General features: G+C 41.7%; 1 protein-coding gene across 1 annotated transcript; it reads right to left on the reverse strand.

The window, feature by feature from the left end:
• Positions 1–3789: 3789 nt before the first annotated feature.
• LOC124287464 (cell wall protein DAN4-like) lies at positions 3790–15677 on the reverse strand. The gene is made up of 2 exons (XM_046724045.1): positions 14499–15677; positions 3790–5463 (listed from the first exon to the last, which is right to left on the reverse strand). The coding sequence occupies exons 1-2, from the start codon at positions 15301–15303 to the stop codon at positions 4286–4288; spliced, it is 1983 nt and encodes a 660-aa protein (XP_046580001.1). The 5' UTR covers positions 15304–15677; the 3' UTR covers positions 3790–4285.
• Between the last annotated feature and the right edge of the window lie 8774 nt (positions 15678–24451).

The following is a 24451-nucleotide window of genomic DNA, read 5'->3' on the forward strand; positions in this document are numbered from 1 at the left end:
GGGTATGGTTTTACGCCGTTTTTAGCAATATTTCAGCAATATCACGGCGGGGGACAGCAGAAATGGGCTTCACAAGTTGTACCCATGTGGGGAATCGAACCCGGGCCATCGGCGTGACGAGCAAACGCTTTAACCACTAGGCTACCCCACCGCCCCGCAACGCAGTCGGAAGGGAGACAGCAAGTCACAACAGTGACCAGTTCTGAATCCAAAATGATGTCTATAACATAATCATTACCGATGTTTTGCATATTTGACACACGTTGGTCACTGCAATATTACTGAAAATTCAAAATTAAGAATATATCCCCAGTGCCCCATATATTTATGGGAATGACGTTGATTGGATAGTGTGGGTGTTGGTGTCATACAATAGGCGGATACAGGAATTTTCAAAGTAGGGTGAAGGGTGTTCGAACCCCCTGTCCTGACACCTCCCACCCCTGGCTCCGCCAATGCAATTCAATTTAAATGAGTATGTGAGTGAGTTTAGTTTTACAACTCTAAATGCCAGGTGCAGTTAAAGCAGTGAACACTTCATTTACGCAACTCGTCAAAGAGAAGGAAATTGCAGTAACAGTGTTAAAGGGGGTTTATCAGTGTATATATAGGAGACTTTAGTCTTCCCATACCAGTATTCCAATCAGTGAACTGACACAATATCAACATGTGCGTGTGCAATTTACAGTGTTGGCGTGTGCACTATGTGGGTGTGCGTTTCATGGAATGTGTGTGCGTGCGTGCGTGCGTGGGTGTGTGTTTGTGCGTTCTACACTCTGTGCGTGTTCGTTTGCGTCTGCATTAGGTTAAGGCCAAGGTCGTCAATGGCGAACGGGCACGACACAATTCTGTTTGCGATGAATAAATGTACGTAAACTCATTATGACAGTGAGATGTAAGTGTCTCCGAAAGAATGGTGATTAGTGTGCTGACAGGTGCCATCAGTTCAACATGTTGTGGTGAATGTCGTTTGTATATACTGTGAAATAAACAAGAAAATGGGTGAGTTACCGCTACAAATTCTGAGCAGGGATTTTGGCTCGGAATCGAGAAATCACGATCTTTCGAGCTTCCGAAGACCCTAGCTTCCAAAGTACTGCTTCGATTTTTGTGCTGTATGTCTCATTCTGTAGGTAAATCTATTGGCTTGAAATGTGTGCATACTTTAATGGGATAAATACAGTGAGCATTGTTGAATTCGCCCTGCAACGAACTTGGTGCGTTGACCTCGTTACATCCCTTTCCTTTTATATAGTGCTAAGACCCCGTTAGTGACAGTACATACCTTGATGGCAGTTTTTAGCGTTACATGCCCCTGTGTTCACAATGGCCAGTGGTTGCCGGAATATACAATGAATGGGATCAATGGGTATTTTGAAAAAGGTAACAATCACTTCTTTGTTTCATTCTTGCATGTGTATCTGTATATTTTTCACGCCAAACCCTTGTCAGATTTGAGGCTTTGGCACCTGTAACGCGAAAAATTAGAACAAGTGTCGCCTAAAGATTTGAATCGTTGCCCACCTTGAGAGGTGTACCGGAAACATTACTGTGATCGGTTATAATTAATGAGCATAAGTAACGTTTATAGAACCCGTGCTCTTTTCTTCGTGCGAATGTATTAAGTTTCTACTATTATAAAGGTTTCCTTATCTTACAGCTATATATCCGAACTAACATTACACCACGCGATAAGTCTGTCAGCCAATCACTATCATATTTCAACGCTCGTACAACGTGGGTCACCATGGGCCACTTCCGGGTAACTGTTGAAATATACCACCCCAACAATGACCTGTACACCTCTTGGACGTTAATCATACCGAAGTGGCAGCTACCCGGTTAAGGCCACATAAACAATATTCTTGTTTCTCATCACTTTCTTCAAACAAAATATGGATCGGGCGGGCGGATTTTGTTTTTACATTTTATTTTATTTTATTTTATGTCCCAAATCCCTTGATTTCTGTGAACATTTACAGCTTTTTTCCGATAGAAAATTAAAACTTAGAAGTGTAAAAAATTCATGCACATTTTGAAAGTCAAAGTTGCATTTTCTCTACTGTTAAAATATATAAAAGATCTTAGGGTCGGGTCGAATTTTTGGGTCGGGCGGTAATGAGAAACAAGAATATTTTTATATATGGCCTAATCACTATTCCAGATATAGAGCAACCGGGCTTAGACTAACATCTAGTCTCTGAAATGAACATTTACAACAGAAAAACAGTTCCTAAATTATACTCATAAAATATAATAAAAAGGAGCCCAGAAAGCTTTCTTCATTTAAAACTGGTAATCTAGACTTGCCACATATTGTAGACTTACATTGGGTGTGTTGGGTATGTTTGTTTCAGGGTCTGTACCCCAAACTAAACCCGGCCTTGATACCCAGTAAACGCGGATACAACCATTAGGAACGGTGGTGCATAGTGTGACGTTCAAGTTCCTTTTGAGCTGAGTCCTGTATTTTGTTTGGTTGAAAAAACAAAAAACATTCTCAACTATGTTACGTATAGAGTAGTACAAGTACCCGATCACCTACAAACTCAGTTTTTTTGGCAGGTTTATAAGTTACTCGCCTATTCACAGACAGATCGATGTACAGCAATATGCACTACGTAAATTCTGCCTTGTAACCATGACTCGGGCCATTCCTTGGCGAACACTTTGCTACGCATGGCTATGAAGTGTGAGTGAGTGAGTTTAGTTTGACGCTGCACTCAGCAATATTCCAGCTCTATGGCGAGGGTCTGTAAATAATCGAATCTGGACCAGACAACCCAGTGATCAACAGCATTAGCATCAATCTACGCAATTGGGATACGATGACCCGTGTCAACCAAGCAAGCGAGCCTGACCACCAGATCGTGTTAGTCGCCTCTTACGACATGCCTGGGTTACTGAAGATCAATTCTAACCCTGATCTTCACGGGTAATGGCTATGAAGAGGTAGGAAAAGATAAATAAATCTTTATGGACTGTAAGGGAATTATTTTTACATCAGATAATCAAAACTGTTACAGAATACAAAACGAATACAAAATCGCTTTTATAACAAAGACGTATTATGGAACATACAAAATATAGAGCATAAAAGAATTTGAAGTTAAGCGAAAACTGTTCTACATATGGGTTTAAAAGCTGAAAAATCCACGATTTAACATTTGTGTTAAATTGTTAAATTGAACATGGTGATATGTTAATGCGATGTCCTTTCTCGGCCGCCATAGTCCACAAGTTGATCGTGAATTCCTGGTCTTGTTCAAATGACGATCTGGCACTTCAGAGATCGCATGGTCGTGTGTGAAGTGCGAGCGATCATGTCGTTACTGTAGAGTCTCCGCTATGTTCAACCATACAAAATCACGCATACCATAATCATGAACGGTGTAAATCTATAAGCCGTCTTGAGGTTATTAATTCAATCGTAACTCTTTGATTTCATTGGGACGTCTAGGTAAAAGAGCACACATCGATGGTGACGTTGATGGATCGGAATAAATATGTACATGAAGAGAAGGATGGCAGCAAGTCACTTGGGTTCATACGGTTGGTCTGTACTATGAACGTTCATAGGCCTATGAACTCACGTAAAACGAAGCCATGTTTCTTAAATACATCAACGAAAATATGTACAGTAAATACAACTATTAGTAATGGTAATCACTTTCTTCTTAAACTTTACACGAGATATTTTTTGACAGAAAACTGGAGCCTCTGAAGGTGGAGGGGCTGAGGTGTTCCGTGAGGGCAGGTTTATGTCACATTTGGCAATAGAGGCTCCGTGTTCTCCAAGGTTACACGTGATCTCATGCACAAATCCCCTTGTTTATCGGGGGAACTGGGTGGGACTGTATTTTTAAAGGATGTTTGTAAGTGTCTTGTCGCAGAAGCAGACCCTGACGAAGGACAAGTTCCTGCTATTACATAGCCATATATGTTAGACTCGTGATCTACAGGGCAAATACAACGCCAATATAAGCTTCCCTTTATAACTGTTCCCTTATTTCGTTCGGTCAGTATACATTGAGTTGCTATGGTCCCATTTACGCCATCAAGCGATGTTAAGAGGCTGGAAGACCCGCAGTAACCATTGACTTTAATAAGTTACAATAGGATTCCATTTTTGCACACAACAGGAGCATTATATCTACCACTGCATTACAGAAAAACGGGAAAGAAATATTTCCATTTAGAAAACGCCTTGACGTTAAGAATAGTACAATTATGTATGCCTCATTTGAAATTAAACAGCGCTTAGATGACCGCTCGATGATTACCTTTAGGTTTCCCAACGTTGTATGGCCAATATCGAGTAGAAATTCGAGTCCAAAAGACGAAGCTGAACGTAATGACGACACAAAGTATCAGCGCTACTATTAATATTCCAGCGGCTTGTTGTAAGACATGGAGGTTGTAGGAACGTCATCGAATTCGCTCCAGCTGGTTTGTCCTGTGACAACACTGCCTCTTCCCTGGTGACCTTTGTATGTCTTAGGGAAGAGTTCAAACGTTTGTTATAAAGACAATAATGTATACCTGCTATGATTGCTATGAGGATGATAGCTCCGCCAGCAAAGACTGATACCGAGATGGCGAGGCGTTGCTGCTTTTCTGTAAAACTCACAGAGGGCCTTGTCGTAGATGTCGGAGTCGCTGGCGTAGTATCGTTTGTAGAAGCGTTTCCCATGCTAGATGTTGCAGTTAGGGTAACGGTTGAAACTTCCATCGTGTGGTTCAAAGCGGTGAAACTCGCCATTTCTGAGTTTGTGATCGATGAAGTCAGAGGATTGGTACTTCCGCTGCCGTTCATGTCTACAGGGGAAGTCATGCTCGGGTCAAGAGATGCCATATCCGTGGGTGTTGTTACATTTTCGGAAGAAGGAGCAGATGCCATATCCGTGGGTGTTGTTACAATTCCGGAAGAAGGAGTGGATGTCATATCCGTGGTTGTTGTTACAATTCCGGAATGAGTGGATGTCATATCCGTGGGTGTTGTTACAATTCCGGAAGGAGTGGATGTCATATCCGTAGTTGTTGTTACAATTCCGGAAGGAGCGGATGTCATATCCGTGGTTGTTGTTACAATTCCGGAAGGATTGGATGCCATATCCGTGGTTGTTGTTACAATTCCGGAAGGATTGGATGCCATATCCGTGGTTGTTGTTACAATTCCGGAAGGATTGGATGCCATATCCGTGGTTGTTGTTACAATTCCGGAAGGAGTGGATGTCATATCCGTGGTTGTTGTTACAATTCCGGAAGAAGGAGTGGATGCCATATCCGTGGTTGTTGTTACAATTCCGGAAGGAGTGGATGTCATATCCGTGGTTGTTGTTACAATTCCGGAAGGAGTGGATGTCATATCCGTGGTTGTTGTTACAATTCCGGAAGGATTGGATGCCATATCCGTGGTTGTTGTTACAATTCCGGAAGGATTGGATGCCATATCCGTGGTTGTTGTTACAATTCCGGAAGGAGCGGATGTCATATCCGTGGTTGTTGTTACAATTCCGGAAGGATTGGATGCCATATCCGTGGTTGTTGTTACAATTCCGGAAGGATTGGATGCCATATCCGTGGTTGTTGTTACAATTCCGGAAGGATTGGATGCCATATCCGTGGTTGTTGTTACAATTCCGGAAGGATTGGATGCCATATCCGTGGTTGTTGTTACAATTCCGGAAGGATTGGATGCCATATCCGTGGTTGTTGTTACAATTCCGGAAGGATTGGATGTCATATCCGTGGGCGTTGTTACAATTCCGGAAGGATTGGATGCCATATCCGTGGTTGTTGTTACAATTCCGGAAGAAGGAGTGGATGCCATATCCGTGGTTGTTGTTACAATTCCGGAAGAAGGAGTGGATGTCATATCCGTGGGCGTTGTTACAATTCCGGAAGAAGGAGTGGATGTCATATCCGTGGTTGTTGTTACAATTCCGGAAGGAAGTTGGATGCCATATCCGTGGTTGTTGTTACAATTCCGGAAGGATTGGATGCCATATCCGTGGTTGTTGTTACAATTCCGGAAGGATTGGATGCCATATCCGTGGTTGTTGTTACAATTCCGGAAGGAGTGGATGTCATATCCGTGGTTGTTGGTACAATTCCGGAATGAGTGGATGTCATTTCCGTGGTTGTTGTTACAATTCCGGAAGGCGTGGATGTTTTATCCGTGGTCGTTGTTACAATTCCGGAAGGAGTGGATGTCATATCCGTGGTTGTTGTTACAATTCCGGAATGAGTGGATGTCATTTCCGTGGTCGTTGTTACACTTCCGGAAGAAGGAGTAGCGCTGGACGTTTGGCCACCAGCTATGTTCGTGGTCGTTGCTTCAGTACTGGACGATGGGGTGGTAGTCATAGACTGTAGCCCTCCCGTCCACATAAACACACACCAAATCGTCAATATATACACACCTGGCGCCATATTGAATATTTCTCTTAAAGAATTCCTTTGAAAACTTCAAATTTCAACCCCGGTGTCGTTGTTGAGTTACCGCCAGTTGGCGACTAAAACATGTTCCTCGGTGTGATTCCGTTGTTTGCAATGTTGTCTTGCCGACTCTTGGCTGTGAGTCCAATCGGGCATGTCGACCTACCTAATGATTAGTCAACGTTCAACCGGTAAAGAAGCCAAGTTGCGTGTTCGTGGACAATGACAGTGTGTAAGTCTATACCTTGGCTACTTCTCCATATAGCCAATGCCACACGTACCCGAATAACTGTATAGTCCATGCCAGGGCCGGCTAAAAGTCAATAAATATCGTCGATGAAAAGAATTATCAACGATTATCGAGATGAAAAATGTGTCATCGATAAAATCGTACTAAAACTATTGGGATGAAATAAAGTTTTAATTTACACAAATAATACACAGATAATATATCTTTTTGTCAAAACAGCTTCTGAAGTGTGCTCACGACGCTGTTTTGGTAATGTGAAACATCTTGAATTCTTTTGGACTTTTTTTTTCAATTTCTGTTCAAATTTACTTCTCCGATATTTATCCATGATCGATCGATATTCGATAGTCAGTTCAAAGCTATGGATTCAAACTGGTATTGGAATACATATTAGCAGGCCGCCTCTTCCAAAATATATCCAGCAACTTTAAAAAGAACTATTGTAGCTGTAAAATATTCAGAAACAAAGGCTTGTCAGGGAAGTTTAAAGTATGTTATCAGTACATGTATTTAAATTGCACCAGTCTCTAGATCGTCTCTTTGGAAATGCCGAAACCTCTTGGAGTACATGATGCTGGGGCGATGCATACGGTGCCTGGACAACGTAGAATAAGAGAATGCATCCATTCTATTGATATACGGGTGCTTGGAAAGGATGCATTAACGGTACTCCGTGTTCGAACCTGGAACTGAAGTCTTCATTTCAAGACGTCCTTTACCTATTGACATATTTAGTGCTTATCATGTTTGATACCTCCTGTAGACCGACTGGACTAACGGGCAACATTACGTCCGCCTTCTATTGCATTTATTTGACGTTTTACGGTACGTGCTTTGCTGTGTGATAGTCATTGTCATGTAAGGAACGGTTCCTGGAATTTGTCATGGTTCATTTAGCAAAAGTGTATCAAATGCATGTTTGAATGATTCAAAACTTCTGGAACATTCATAATTGTTCTAATTGAATACCTTTTAAGATGAATTTGCAAGCGTGTCAGATTACGAAAATGATGACTGTGTCACAAGGGACAATAAATACAAATACTAGCAACACACACACCAACACACACGCACACACACACACTCACCAACACACACGCACATATGAATTATTATATTTATCATCAAATCCCGAAGGAAATCTAAACTTGCTCCATTTGTTGCTTTTGAATTGCAGATTGGACTGAATAATATGGTCTGTGAGACTATCTGTATTTGTTCTAGTTTATTTTTTGCGTACCGTACTACGTGGGCTCAGCATGAAAGACAGGATGTGCTGGATCTGTCAGTTAACACTGTGAATGGACACATAGGTTACCTAATCTCACTAGGCCTCGCCATGATGTCTATCAACCTACCTATAACATGACAGAGGAATGCACTTACCCCGCTACTTTTAGATCGAGTATCTGCTACTGCATGACCACATTAGACTATACGGAATAGGAACAAGTTTTATATCTCAAGTCTATATTAGAACATAAAGGGAACTTGCACATGTACAGTAAACACGACACTTCATGTACTTTAGGTGAGTGAGTTAGTTGGGTTTTACGCCGCTTTTAGCAATGTGCCCATGTGTGGAATCGAACCCGGGTCTTCAGCGTGACGAGCGAACGCCTTAATCACTAGCCCCTCACATACTCTTAATCTGCGTCATGTTAATGTTTCCCTGTGACGACGGTGTTGGTAGGGTAGCCTAGTGGTTAAATCTTCGCTCGTCATGCCGAAGACTCGGGTTCGTTTCCCCATATAGGTTCCATGTATAAAGCCCATTTCTTTGTGTTCCTTGACATGATATTGTTGGAATATTGCTAAAAGCTGCGCAAAACCATACTCACTCACTCACTCACTCACAAGGTCGGTTTAATCTGGAAGTACATGTTACAGCTCATGCTAAGTCCATGCACGTCTTTATAACCATAACATTTTTTTACCATCAGTATATAACATACACTTATAAAAGGACCTACTGAGGTGGTATGGTGGTCACCCTCTTCATGCTCGACACACGGGTGCGAGTGCCCAGATTGGTATCAGGCGTGACGCCCATTTCTCTGTACCCCCCGTCGTGTGTATGGCTGAAAGCGGCGCAAAAAACACTACCCACTCACTACCTCACCAACACGAACAAACCAGTCCATACATGCCGGTTCTGGGTCCAGTGATTTTGTGTGCTTTGAGCAATACGATCTTAATAGTGTGTTGATTATATTTTTCAACATTTGACAATATAAAAAAAATAATTTAGTGAGTCACCAAGGTACTTTCTTGTACAGGGCAAGGGCTTGACATTTGGACTATTTATCTATTGAGTAATACTATGGAACTGACGTACACGTGTGTAACAAGTGTGTCAGCCTAGATAAGTGGAGCATGTGATACAAACGTGATACGCACATTATATGTTACAAATAAACCATTGTGTAGCTAGTTCTGTGCCAGACTTCCTAGAAACTTAGTATTGCATTTGTCACTTCCTACTACCCATTGAAATACAAATACAGCGGGCAATCCACGACAGCCCCCATTTCAGCTGTCGTCATCTGAGATATATTTGAGCACTCGACGTAGTTTTAACTGGTGGAAGTGCACTTGACTTCGTACTATCGGGATGAGATAATTCCACTTCGTCATATCGGGGAAATATCTGTGCACTCCACATCGTGATATGCGGGGTAGGGGCGTTGGGGTAGCCTAATGGTTAAAGCGTCAGCTCGTTACGCTGAAGACCCGGGTTCGATTCCCCCTGGGCACAATGTGTGAAGATCATTCATGGGTACAATGTGTTAAGCCCATTTCATGGGTACAATGTGTTAAGCCCATTTCATGGGTACAATGTGTTAAGCCCATTTCATGAGTACAATGTGAAGCCATTTTCCTCGCCTTGATATTGCTGGAATATTGCTAAAGGCGGCGTAAAACCATACTCATTCACTATATCCGGGGTAAATGTCTCTGGAGGAGATATCTGCGCTCTCCATTTCGTACTTCGAGGCTACATGTTTCACCTCGGAGATGAATTTGAACACTCAACTTAGATAAATCTGGGAATACGCTACAATATCACACCACCCCAATAACAGAACCCGACTTTTACTAAACCTGGCAGTGGAAGAGAAAGGATAGGGGCATTTCCAAGTGAAATTGGTTTTTGAAGCGATAAAATGACGCTTCCTGCAAACCTGTAAACAAATTTCGTATTTCAAACACATTATCTCAGTTTCGTGTTTGCGTATATGAATTTAATGATTACATATATAAATTTAGTGTTTCTATCTATACATACAGATAGTGTTTACGTTTTATAGTGTTGCAGAACACATTCTCATCTCAATGTAATGTTTACATCTATAATTATAATGTTTACGTCAATAAATTAAGTTTTTACATTATAAAATAAGGGCAGGCCAATTTTATTTCTTGTTTTAATTAATTATCCCGGATCAAAAGATAAAATCCAAATGTTAATGTGATATTAGTGAAATACTATTGAAATCAGTGTGAAACCTAAACTCACTCAAATTATTTTTAGTTGATATAAACAAACCCAAAGAGTTAACATGGAAACTCTTGTGGGTTTTTACTTTGACTGGTGATTAAAAAAAAAATTCTCTCCTGCCTATAGGTTTACTGAGGACAAAAATCCGTAAAACAAGAAAGAAACTTGGTCTGGTCTATTGTTAGTGTTATGTCATTTGGTGTTGCCGCAACATGCAAGTGTTGAACTGATACCATTCACGAAATGTGCGAGGTGACACTGCCCCTCACTGAGAACAAGCAGATTATCATGTAACATTCTAGAACGTTCTGTATGACAATGCTATCTTGTAAAGCTAGCGGCTACATTGTAATGTCGGCCACCTCACAGGTTAAAGGGGCAAATATTGAAGGATGTCAACTTCAGAATTCTGTATCACCTGACGATGGATAAGAATATATTCCGAAAAGTAGTATATACTCTGAAACGTCATGTTCCTCAAAGAGAGTAGACTATATGCTGCTAAACATCATGTTCCTCACAGACAGAATAATGTACTCAGAAAAGTAAGTCTATGTTACGGTATAAGAGTTAAGGTAGTCACTTGTTATTGCAAGAATGGGTTGCTAAAGGCCAATTCTAACCTGAATCTTCACTGGGAATGGCCTCCATGAAACAACAGGAATATCACTACTGTTATATCCAACATAATATGGGGCGGTGGGGTAGCCTAGTGGTTAAAGCGTTCACTCGTCACGCCGAAGGCCCGGGTTCGATTCCCCACATGGGTACAACTTGTGAAGCCCATTTCTGTGTCCCCCGCCTCGACATTGCAGGAATATTGCTAAAAACGGCGTAAAACCATACTCATCAGCCAACATAATATACAGCATTGATTCAGTGCTAACAGTGTTAGCAAGGAGTTCATTGTTCTCAAGCATGAGTGGAGACAAACCGGAACCAAGATCTTCAGACAATATGTGAGTGAGTGAGTGAGTATGTTTTTACACCGCTTTTAGCAATATTCCAGCAATATCACGGCGGGGGACACCAGAAATGGGCTTCACACATTTTATCCAAGTGGTAATCGAACCCTGGTCCTCGGCGTGAAGAGCCAACGCTTTAACCACTAGGCTACCTCACCACCCCTGCCCATAGAGAGAATAATGTACTCCAAAACGCCCTGTTCCTTACAATGAAGAAGTTCACATCCATAAATGTTTATGCCATATAAGTGCATCACTTCTAAATGCTATTCCGCCATATAGCTGGAATATTGTTGTGAGCGGAGTAAAACTAAACTCACTCACTCACTCTAAACGCTATTCCGCCATATAGCTGAAATATTGCTGTGAGCGGAGTAAAACTAGACTCACTCACTCACTCTAAATGCCATTCATAGATTTTAATTAATAGTTCTCCCAAAGTCAAGTGTTTTTACACTGATAGTAGAAACATTATGTACTAAATGAAAGTTAAAATGCCATATCAATGAGAGCATTTGGCCTAACAATTATAACTGCAGCATTTAGAAAATTACAAAAACTTTAAAAAGCGAAAAAGATTTTAAATAAGAGACGAACGTACTGGTGATCTGTAGGTGACTAACAGGATACATCACATTTAAAATAAGTTTAAAATATAATACAAAATATTATTATATATTTCTGTAACTGATATAATAATCTTTTCGAGAAACAGCATCTCGAAAAACATTTAACAAAGCCTTTCATTTATCATAACTTATACCGAGACCAAGAAAATGTGAGGCGTATTCGTTTCTGAGGGACTGGAGACTCTTATCACGGTTATATACGAGGCAGGCCAGAAATCGTGCTCAATCGTTACTAAGACAAATGGCAATATCACTCACTCTGAGTAGACACTAATGCTCTGACACAACATGTGTAAATAATGTCTGGCCACACCTTGCCTGGAAAGCGATACAAAGTTTATATGAGATCACCAAAAACAGCCATATGAGCATTGATAAATCACAAATAGCAATGACGAATGACGCGTTGTACATTTCACGATAAAACATTGTCCTATTATGCTGTCATCCTTGGGGAACTGAGCATAAATTGTTTTCAAGTTTGTACATTTTATTGGCTTCCTTCAAGAGACTGTAAATAATGCTGATATCCCACATGCAAAATGGGATGGTTATGATTAGAACACCATGAGCTTATTTCAGTACAAAATACTACAAAACACTGGACCTTACCTGTCAAAGGGAGTCCACATTAACCTACAAAGACATCCACTGTTGTTATTCAAATACCCATTGTTATTCAAATACCCATTGTTATTCAAATACCCACTGATATTCAAATACCCATTGTTATTCAAATACCCACTGATATTCAAATACCCATTGTTATTCAAATACCATTGTTATTCAAATACCCACTGATATTCAAATACCCATTGTTATTCAAATACCCATTGTTATTCAAATACCATTGTTATTCAAATACCCACTGATATTCAAATACCCATTGTTATTCAAATATTTTTATTTAAATACGGGCGACAAAGTATTCACAAATAAGAAACAAATTATGCAATTTTCACAATATTTATACACCTGCAACAACACATACAGTATTATAGTATATTATGAGCTCTTATATACATGTGTACATTCTAACGAGAATATCCTTCTAATACCATACACATTCTCATCTGTAGAGCATAAAGCACAAACATACATTCTTACTCATTCATAAGGAATAATGAATCTCGACCGCTAGATTCTAGCTACATCATGGCCTTGTGTGTATGATCAGTATCAAACAGTGATGTGCCACAATATGACAGATGTCATCGTATCCCAATAAATAGAATAGAACAACAATATAATGAGTTATCACTGGTCTGTTATAGTTCTAGTTCTGCTGGATAAATTCATATTTAAATGTCATCACTATTTAAAAAAGCATGTTTCGCCTTCATTAGTGCCGTGGCTTCTATGAAAACGTATTTTCACAGATTTCTGGAACATGGGTGTCAAAGGGTCCAATAAAACTAAACATAAGTGTTGAGTCAAAGTGCAAGAGGCGGGTTGGCAAAAGTTTAATATATTTTGAACAAAAATGATGAGTAAAGGCCAAACCTGAAAGATCAGTTTGCGACAACATTAGACTTAGATATTTTACAATAACAACGTGAGTAACGTATCCATAACCAATAATAGATATAGTACTGTTTTCCCAATCACTAGTAATCGAACTTTTATTAACTGACCTTTCACACATTTTGATTTTTGCATATAAAAAGAACAAAAGCAATCATATTGTGCCCAAGAAACAATTATCAACTAAACCATTTTTGGCACCACCGGTCATCCATACAGGGTGATATGCACACTACGTACAAGAAGATATACACCCCTTGTTTATCATGTAAATCTAATTCATGGCTGACAAATATTTTATTTGTTCCTCGTTTCCAAACGGTACATGAGACAGGGGCAGGTAACTCTAACCTCTACCTAAATAGTATTTTCTTTTCTACTTTACACACCACTATTGTAAACTTAGCTTGTAAGAATAAAATGTTCTTAAAACTGATTGCATAAAACCAGTTAAACCAATCAAACAACAAATGGAAAAAGAAAAGTCATATTTTTGGGTTTCACATCTATGAAGTATAGCCTGAGACTGAGAGGCACGGGAATCACCAGTCATCAACTAGAGTCATGTTCCTTATTCACACAGGGTCGGTCTGCATAAAGCAATCTTAGCTATAATAAATTTTGCCTGCAGTAGTTAATGCACTAAAACGACCCTACGATCTTTGGAGACATCGTTACAATGGCATTGCATCACAAAAGGTAAACTATTATGATGTAATCGGATACCATGACAGCACAACTAAATGATGTCACCTACTTCATGGAACCTGATTAGATGTTCTTGTTACCCTGGAGACTCTATGGTTAATACTATTTATAATCTGTAAATATTGTACGAATATTTTCGGAAGATAAACAGAATTGTATAGCCCCCGGCTTCTCAAACGTTGAGATATTTGATATATATATATCAATCGGATGATAGTACAGTGATACTGTGTTACTTTGAAGCCATTTAATCCGAGACCCCGCCAGCAGGAGCATTACTGTGTGAACGTCTGTATGGGACCATACCATGTATACCATGGTTCGCTAATGCAGACACTTGTCAATCGTTATACTGTTACTGTACACTGTGTTCCCCAGGTATACGAGGTTCCACTGATTTTGTCAAATGAAGAGTCTCAAAATCAGAAGAAAGTTTCATGGAACGTCAACACCGGTTATCTCCAATAGAAAGTGTTTTTAGTTCAGGGTTTCCAATTCGTTACCGTCATTGACATATCCCCGATTCACTACTCCTGAGCCACCTTCTTCAATACCGTTAGACTTCATATTTTTGGCTTTAGCCATCCTACGTGTATTTAACACCACAGTGAGCCCGGCAACCAGTCCTATAACAACAACAGACACAGCCAGTATAGCCCCGATGGAATATCCAAGCTGCTTGTTCTTCTCAGATAGGGCTATGGCAGTTGTCGCGGCTGTCGTCGTGGGTCGACGGGTTGAGGATGTAGCCGTTGTGGTAGAAGTTGTTGGGGATATGCTAGAGCTGACTGTTGAAGAAGGTGTAACTGAGCTGGTATTAGACGTAGATGTTGCAGTAGAGGAGGTTGTGCTGTTACTATTTACCGTGCTTGGTCCAGACGCTGTCAGGCTTTTCGGTGTAGTATTGCTCGCTAATCCTGGTGTAGCTTTTGGCGTTGTCCCTGTATTTGAAAGCAATTTTGACGGCTGGATTGTTGACGAAATTGTCGACGGTGAGGTTAAACCATTAGAACTCTTACCATGCGACGAACCCTTGCTTGAATGTGCTGTTGGCGGTTGGATTGTTGTTGACTTTGTTGAGGTTGAGGTTGAGGTTGAGGTTGAACTCTTTAAACTTGTAGCACTTGGACTAGTTTTCGGCGATGTCCCTGTGCTTGAATGTGATGCTGACAATGTTGTTGTCGGTGTCGACGTTAATATTGTTGTTGCTTTTATCAATCCACTATCAGACAACAGCAGGAGGTGGATAACACATGTCACCAAGATAGTCATCGAGATCGCCATTTTTACCCAGTTGTGTAAATATAAATATAAACTCAGCCCAATTTACAGCACAGACAGTAATATAGAAGTCTACATTCTTCAGTAAAATCCAGCTCAGGAAACTGTACCACACTCATCCATGAACACACTGAATCCAAGAGCGTCAAGAGCTATCGCAGAGGCAAGTTACGTCCATACAGACTGTACTATGCTGTAGTTAGTGATCCCTCCCACACACCGATCACGTCATCACAATATATACATATTGGTACTTCGTTGGTCAGGGTGTACACGGTGTGATTTAGAACCCACCTGTCTTCCTTCACTCTCTCAACACTGTGGACGGGGAAGTGAGGGCTTGCGCTCCCACCAAGTCTCGTCATGTCTCATATTGAACAAAGTTCACTGTTATCTTTCCAAGAACACTTGGCGTTGTTGCCGACTTGAGATTAACAGCTGAAAAAAAACTCGTCTTATCAAAATGTGCACGTTCTGTTCGGGGCCATTGACAAGGAGGTAGTGAGGTGAGTTTAACATTGCGGATGTACGGAACTATACGGTCGCGCAAAGCGCTTAGTAGCAGCTTTGAAAGTACAATTCCGTCAGGGTAATAATGTAACGCCAGAGAGCAGCGTCGTGTTGGATTCTAGGAGCAAAAAAATTATTATTATTATTATTATTATTATTATTATTATTATTATTAACGTCGTACTTAAGAACATTTCGCTCATATGACGACGCGCATGCATGTGTATGTGTGGTTGCCTCCATTATACTGACTCTGAGTCGACCAGTCCTTGTTGTACCCATTAATGCCGAGCGCCAGGCAGGGACCAACAAGTACCATATTTTCACGTCGTTTGGTGTGACGCGGTTGGGGATCGAACCCGTGACCTTCAGCTCTCCGGGCGGACGCTGTAACCATAACACCACGGAGGCGACAGGAGGTTGCGAGGGAAGTGGGCTCGCAACACACCCTTTTTCGGATTATATTTGGTTACACATTTGGAATTACGTGCTATAGGTACGGCGTATGATAAGGGCACGAACAGGGAGGCTGGAGGGTTGATTATTTAAGGCGAGTTGTCAGTCCTTTTCTCTTGTTGTATCCAACTAAGTAAACTGACTTACAAAAGAAAGTACACACATGCGTAGTTTATTTTGTACTTCAGTTTAATTATCGAACTCCATTACACAATCTAATCAATTTCACAGAAATAAAATGGCGTTTCATCGGGAACTTTCCAATTCGTTTTAACACCAGCGCAAACACTTTTCATTTTGAGCGGGGGTGGTGGGGTAGTCAAGTGGCTAACGCGTTCGCTCATCACGCCGAAGACCTGGATTCGATTTCCCACTAGGTACAACGTGTGAATCCCATTTCTGGTGTCCCCCACCGTGACTGCTGGAATATTGCTAAAGGCGGTGTAAAATCAAACTCCCTCCCTCACTCACTCACTGACTTATTATTATTATGCAATACGTACAGTGGTGGATCCAGAGGGGGTGCGGGGTTCGAACACCCACACCTTCCTTTGAAAATGACTAAAGAACACATTGAAGTTAATGTTTTGCAATGGCAGAGGTGGAAGGTGGGGTGACCCCCACACACCCGCCACCCCCTTTGAAAATATCTGGATCCGCCAATGACGTCCATACACTCGGATGCACGGGTGGTGCAGTCGACTCGGGTGCTGTGTCTCTCAGGCGTGCCAGAAATCAATGTTCATGCGTTTGAATCCTGGTTCTAACAGATTATGTTTTAGGTTTGTGCTTTTCGGTGTAGTATTGCTCGCTAATCCTGGTGTAGCTTTTGGCGTTGTCCCTGTATTTGAAAGCAATTTTGACGGCTGGATTGTTGACGAAATTGTCGACGGTGAGGTTAAACCATTAGAACTCTTACCATGCGACGAACCCTTGCTTGAATGTGCTGTTGGCGGTTGGATTGTTGTTGACTTTGTTGAGGTTGAGGTTGAGGTTGAGGTTGAACTCTTTAAACTTGTAGCACTTGGACTAGTTTTCGGCGATGTCCCTGTGCTTGAATGTGATGCTGACAATGTTGTTGTCGGTGTCGACGTTAATATTGGTGTTGCTTTTATCAATCCACTATCAGACAACAGCAGGAGGTGGATAACACATGTCACCAAGATAGTCATCGAGATCGCCATTTTTACCCAGTCGTGTAAATATAAATATAAACTCAGCCCAATTTACAGCACACACAGTAATATAGAAGTCTACAGTCTTCAGTAAAATCCAGCTCAGGAAACTGTACCACACTCATCCATGAACACACTGAATCCAAGAGCGTCAAGAGCTATCGCAGAGGCAAGTTACGTCCATGCAGAATGTACCATGCTGTAGTTAGTGCTCCCTCCCACACACCGATCACGTCATCACAATATACATATTGGTACTTCGTTGGTCAGGGTGTACACGGTGTGATTTAGAACCCACCGGTCTTCCTTCACTCTCTCAACACTGTGGACGGGGAAGTGAGGGCTTGCGCTCCCACCAAGTCTCGTCATGTCTCATATTGAACAAAGTTCACTGTTATCTTTCCAAGAACACTTGGCGTTGTTGCCGACTTGAGATTAACAGCTGAAAAAAAACTCGTCTTATCAAAATGTGCACGTTCTGTTCGGGACCATTGACAAGGTGGTAGTGAGGTGAGTTGAAATGGGATTTAACATTGCGGATGTACGGAACTATACGGTCGCACAAAGCGCATAGTAGCAGCTTTGAAAGTACAATTCCGTCAGGGTAATAATGTAACGCCAGAGAGCAGCGTCGTGTTGGATTCTAGGCGCCAAAAATTAGCATTATCATTATTATTATTAACGTCGTACTTAAGAATATTTCGCTTATATGACGAACCCGAGCCCATTCCCTAAAGCGCTATTCTGAAGAACTGTACGAATGTAGTTTTCGATGTCGATATCAATACTCAAGGATTATCAGAAAGTCATCAAATGTTTCACACGTTGCTAACATTTGAAGAATCAAAAAGGAATAAAATGCTTTAATTGCTGGGCTTCCTCATCACCAAAGGGAACATCAGAGATGGTTTCATATGTATACCTGAAGTAACGAACTCTGGATATTACGAAGCACTATGGCCCTATATTTGTTCGTTATATACAGCTTGAGTGTAGGAACAAATATGGCAGCCAAGATTGCAGTTTACACAGCGGGTGCAAGTCTTATTATCAGATAGGAGTGACCCTCAGTTTAACCAGTAACGTGAAACGTCACAGTGTTATCGTCACTCGTAATCTCTCCTCGTCCTCGCCGACAGAACAGCTCATGACTCTACACGTTCTCTCTGATTGTCTGGTATATTTATACTTCATTATACAACGTGTAAGTATGTAGTTTAATGGGCAGTCAGCGATATTCCAGTGATAGACGCTATCGAGTTTTCCCCGAACGATGCCATTTTATCAACCAAATCAAGCTGGATCATCCGTGTTATCACAATTAAAAAGATATTTTTACAAAATAAAACAAAATATATTTTATAATCCAAATGGAGTCCTGAGCTTAATTTCAGCAGCTGAGGCAATCTACACTTGCCAAACCATTCTAGACTTGGTTTGGTCTAATGGATTTAGTCTCTAGATCTGAGAGACAGATTAGCCCACAAGGACCATTATTATTATGAATTAGGGGTGGGTATTGCAGAGAATGTTCATATTGCGATATATTGCGATGCGAAAGCATGTATTGCGATATGTATTGCAATATATTGCATGAAGTATTTTTAAACAAAGAACTACTTATAATCGAGGTAATGCTTGATTTATAGAGCAAAAACACAGCAAAATCACTATGCTTGATTAAGCTTTAACAACAACCTTTAATCATAATAAAATAGAAATGTGAATAATATTTGGCACAAATGAAACAAGGAAATATCCGAAGATTTCCGAGTGTTACGAAGTTTTCCCGAATGCAAGTCAAAATACCGGTTTTCGATCAGCGTATCGCAATACGTATCGTTTTCATGTCTGAACCGGTAAATACCGGTAAACCGGTTGTATTGCGCAGCCCTATTATGAATCCTGTTAAAATGTGTTGTAACATTTTAAGACTTAAAACATGTTTAAGTACTTTTAAATTCTAAGCATGCTCTCTTCTTTCATATAAATGCATTCCCGAACACGTTTGGATCTAAATGTATGTTTTATGTGTGTACATTCTACTGACGTGTTTTACAGAGTACACATGGCCTCACGAAGATACAGAACCTTCAAAACTTACACATAGAGCTAACAAGGAGTTAAGGAACCATTCACAATTATGGCTAGGGGGATGATGATGATCTTAAGAGGGGGTCTCCCATTGTTCTGGGGAGGTAGAGGAGTCATCTTTTGTACATGACATGCAGGGGGGTGTCACTTACTTTGTACATAAATTTTAGGGGGTGGGGGTTGGGGAGAAGGGTTCATTCATATTGTACATTCCTCCCCATAAAAATCATCATTACTCCCCCTAGTCATATATTATGAACAGTACCTAAACAGTATTTGCACAATGTCGGGCCCATCGAGCCGCTCTGTTAATGTAGCAGAATGTCGATATTGCGTATTTTAAGCCTAAGGTATATAATTTAGTTAATCAATATAACAACCCTTTAAATTAACACAGCACTCTACTAATCCCTAGCTTAAGTTATGTAAGACTGCATGGGGTTCTATTTTTCTTCAGACTCCTGGTCCAGCCACGGCTTGGCCCTTGATTGAATTGCTATTGTTTCTAAAGCATGTGACCAGATCTGGAGTTTTATGTACTCCAACATTTTTTTTCCTGGTTACTGCTACAATTTCAACTCTGTCTGCTTTATCACAGCACTGCACTTATTGGGGTAAGTTACTTTAGATGTCTTTGTATGTATATTATCATAAGGAGGTTAGGATATGATGTTTTAGTCTAGTTAGTTTCATCATTTTAATCATATGTCTGAAATATATTATGTGCTGTAATATCATCTACATGATGATATGATGTAAACATTTTATATACTTAATATCATGACACACTGTTATGTATTATGGCTATTACACGTTTGGTTAATGTAGACTATAGTGTTTACATTGTAGATTAGGTACATAGTGAGTGAGTGTGAGTGTGAGTGTGAGTGAGAGAGAGAGAGAGAGAGAGAGAGAGAGAGAGAGAGAAAGAGAGAGAGAGAGAGAGAGAGAGAGAGAGAGAGAGAGAGAGAGAGAGAGAGAGAGAGAGAGAGAGAGAGAGAGAGAGAGAGATTGTATTTAATTGTGTTATTTTATTATTAGGTCTTTGAAGCACTCATTTGCCACTGGTGGTTTAGATTGTGGATTACCTGCGTCACTGAGACGAGGTTAGTATTTGTGTGTCAAGGAATTAGATGGGCTATGTCCTTAATGTTATGTTACATATTATATTTTCATCTGTATGACTGTAATTTGTAAGATAGACTTATATTTATACTTAGATTGAGTAACCCTTGTGGTGTACAGAAAATATCAAATGTAGTTATATAAGTACTATGTACTTTTTTATGTTTTGTTTTAAGGGTTTTATCACCTGATCCATCATCCAAGACAATAAATCCCTGAACCAATTACAAGTATTCGTCTGTGTTCAGTCTTGACGTGATACCGCTGTTACATTAACACATCAATCTTGAAGAATGTACGTTTTAAGATACTGGTCATATCCAATGCTTACCAACAAGGAAGTAGCAAAACTAAACTGAAGATAAGCACTGCACCGTTTTGGGCGGTCGACAGTACAGTGTATGTGAACAATGTTCTTGGTGGAGTAGTATATACAATGGGGGTTCTGGATCACTTTCAACCAAAGCCTCTGCAAAGCCTTATTTGGTAAATAAGGCTTTTGTCGGGCCCTTAGCTCTTGCTACCATTTCCCCTACTATGAAAAAGTTTGGGCCGATAGCGGTTCTGGATCACTTTCAACCAAAGCCTCTGCAAAGCCTTATTTCACAAGTAAGGCTTTGGTCGGGACCCTTAGCTCTTGCTACCATTACCCCTACTACAAAAGTTGGGGGATGCGAACGCACCTCCTAGCCGCGCTACCGGGGGCATGGCTGGAGTAATGGGACACCGCTATGCTGGAGGTAACACTGTACCGTACGGTACGATCAATAATTCTTCTCTTACAAACCCCCTACCTGGCCCATCCCTCAAGTAGTACAAGTTAGGCTCGTCTGCTTTGATGTCCACTTTATCTATGTTGTAAGTTTTGACTGACCATATAGGATCGGTGGCTCGCCTACGGCTATCACCCTCGTGTTCCCCCGGCTGGTATAGATACCTCACTAGGGCCCTATCTGGTATCTGTTTCTCCTTCCCACGCAATGGAGCAGCCGGCTCTGCAACTATTGATTTTAGTTTGATAGCGTCTGCCGGTTTCTTATCAGTGAGCCGGGTGACTTCATGGTTGATTGCCGACACCACCTTGGGTAACCTCGCGACCCATTCAGTCGATCGTTTTCCCGGGGTTGCCATCTCCCTCGCATACTGATGTCCGAATAAGCGCTCAGCCAAAGTCCTATTAAATCTCTCAACTATGGCTTGGCTGCGATGGGCTCCAGCCGTGCCACGCCTGACCTTTGTATCGTGTTTGGCTAGCAGTTGTGACACGGCACCCATGAACTCCCGTCCGGGGTCAACTTGCAGCTCTGTTGGCCACGTCAGCGGACTGCGTTTGTATATGCGTTCGAATCCTCTGGCTACCTGGGCCGAATCTTTCGCGGTCAAGGGCTCGGCTTCCTTGTAGCGACTGGCTACGTCCACTACGGTTAAGGCATACTTGTACCTCTTGTCGTGGGGTAGGAACAGTAGGTCTGCCTGGTGAACGCTATTAGGTATGTTAATACCGAACCTCCTTCTAGGCACGTAGCGTGGTGCCGGTAAATAGATCTGCCACAGGGCTTGTTTTTCAAGCCACGCTTTGGCCTCCTCCGGGGGTACTCGCGCCATTTTAGCCAGCTTATGTACGGCGCTAGCTCCTTTCCAGTACCCACGCGGGCTGTAGTAAATAGCCTCAAACTTTCTCTGGTTTCGTGACATGTTCAATTTTCTCATGCCCATACGCGTACGTGTTTATCCCATCAATAGCTATCCAACGTTTAGTGTCCATAGGCGACAGGGACGTCTTGTTTATAGTCAGTCCGTATATCTTATGCCCATCACTTCTAAGTGTGTTCATTTTATGCCTAAAGGTACGGGTCTTGAACAGGGCTTCCTTGAATCTGGCGTGTTTGATGTGTTGTTTCACCACATACTTCTTAACACCCTTAGCCTTCCGGATTTCACCATTGTCGGCCTTCAGTATGGAGTACATCTTAGGCCTCAACCCTATGTACTCGGCTATGGGCGTGCCAGCACACTCGTCCTTCATCTTACCTAGGACCTTTTTATTTACCGTACTGTGTATGGCATGGCCCTTAGGGTAGTCGCTGGTGTCATACAAATCGAGGTGTTTTTTCATGTCAACGTACACGTCCTCGGTTCGAATCTCCATCAGCAGGGAATCCGTGTCAGTGTACAGCACTTCACACCTGTCGTCGTACTGTTTCTTAAGCTCGTTGTAGTAAAAGTCGTACATCAGGTGTTTGGATAAATCGAGGATGCTCATCCCCACGTAAACAGGCCGGTTGAATTTTATGTGGCTTTTCTTCATGTGTAGGGCAACTAGGTCATCGGTGAATATTTTGCTACGGTTGAATGCCGGACTGGCTATCAGTCTCCTGAGCTTGTCTTCCTCATTCGACCGAACCAGCTTCACGGTCACGCGTTTCCTCAGGTTCTCCATAGTCTTACCAAACACCGAGTTGTTCATGAGCTTATAGAGATTTTTCTCAAAGTCACTGGTGGCAAGCTTTCGGAGGTCTGTGTTCATTCTGATGTAAGGCTCCATCCAGGGGCTCTGGGTGAACACGAGCACCCTGTGTATTTTGGTCAGCCTCATACCCAACGACAGGTACAGCTGTAGGTTGCGATAGTGAACGATGTACTTGGTCTTATTCATTAAGTTGGGCACGAGTTTTTCAACGTCTGTCACCCGCCCACCTAACAAGTTATGTTGGTACTCAGACATCCAGTCTGGGTTAACCCTCATACGTTCGGGGGCCAGGGGGTAGCTGTTGTGTGATGTGTGTAATGCCTTGGGGTATTCCAAGTCAACCTCGAGGATATAACCTTTGTTCGAATCTGGTGCGATGCTCATAACATCGACCTCCTGTGACGCCCATTCGAATCCCCCTGTGGGTAGATACTGGCTCATGGCCCAGCCGTACAGGTTGTTGGCGTCGAGGTAGAGAATGTGATTGGTTGGCTTGCTAGGGTCGTAGCCCTTAACGTATTGATTATTTGCTTTCGCGTATCGTTTGGTTGCCATGGAGATCCCACCTCGCAAGCCTTTCTCAATGAATAGGTGCATGTCATAATCTGTAAGCAATTCCAACTTAACTCCGGTCTTTTTAAGCAAGGCATCCCACGACAGACCTGGGCTGGTGTAATACCATGCGGGGTCGAGTTTATACTGCTTGAAACACGTCCGCCTAAACGTCTCAAACACGTCGGCTAACAGCAGTACATCTGTCCTCAAGTACAGGTCGTGATAGTCACCCAGATTCTCACAACCTAGTTTATTCCATACATTCATAGCGTGGGAGTAATCATCTTGGGATATTTCCGAGTCGGTCAGATTGCTGTAAAATTCTCTGATGGGGGGTAGTCTGGTCTCGGTGAACTTGGCCCAACTATCCATGTACTCATAGGGGTACACACCCTTCCTCATAAGCAGGGGGTCTAGTCTCGGCGTCTGTGTATCGGTCGGTGATAGGGAAGGTATCGTTGGCCTTGACCAGACTGTCTAATGAAGACAATAGAAATTGTACTGAATCTATGAACCTAAGGCCGTTTAAGCTGAAGGAGATGTATCTCTCCATGTTGTTGGGGATGCACGTTATATTACCATCGATTTTCGCGATGGCCTGCATGATTAAGTGAGAGTCGTACCCTCTCAAGTTGTGAAAGACAACGGGGATGTTTATTGTCTTAGGGTTGATTCTAAGCTTGAGGTTACACGTGCTGTGAGCCGCGCCTCTATACTTACCGGTTACGTGGCAGTGATCTCTCACCGAATCACCATTCAGTGGTGA

The sequence above is a fragment of the Haliotis rubra genome, unplaced genomic scaffold, assembly GCF_003918875.1.
Source record: "Haliotis rubra isolate DU_JTF1 unplaced genomic scaffold, ASM391887v1 Scf1, whole genome shotgun sequence".
In the NCBI taxonomy this organism is placed as follows: Eukaryota; Metazoa; Mollusca; class Gastropoda; order Lepetellida; family Haliotidae; genus Haliotis; species Haliotis rubra.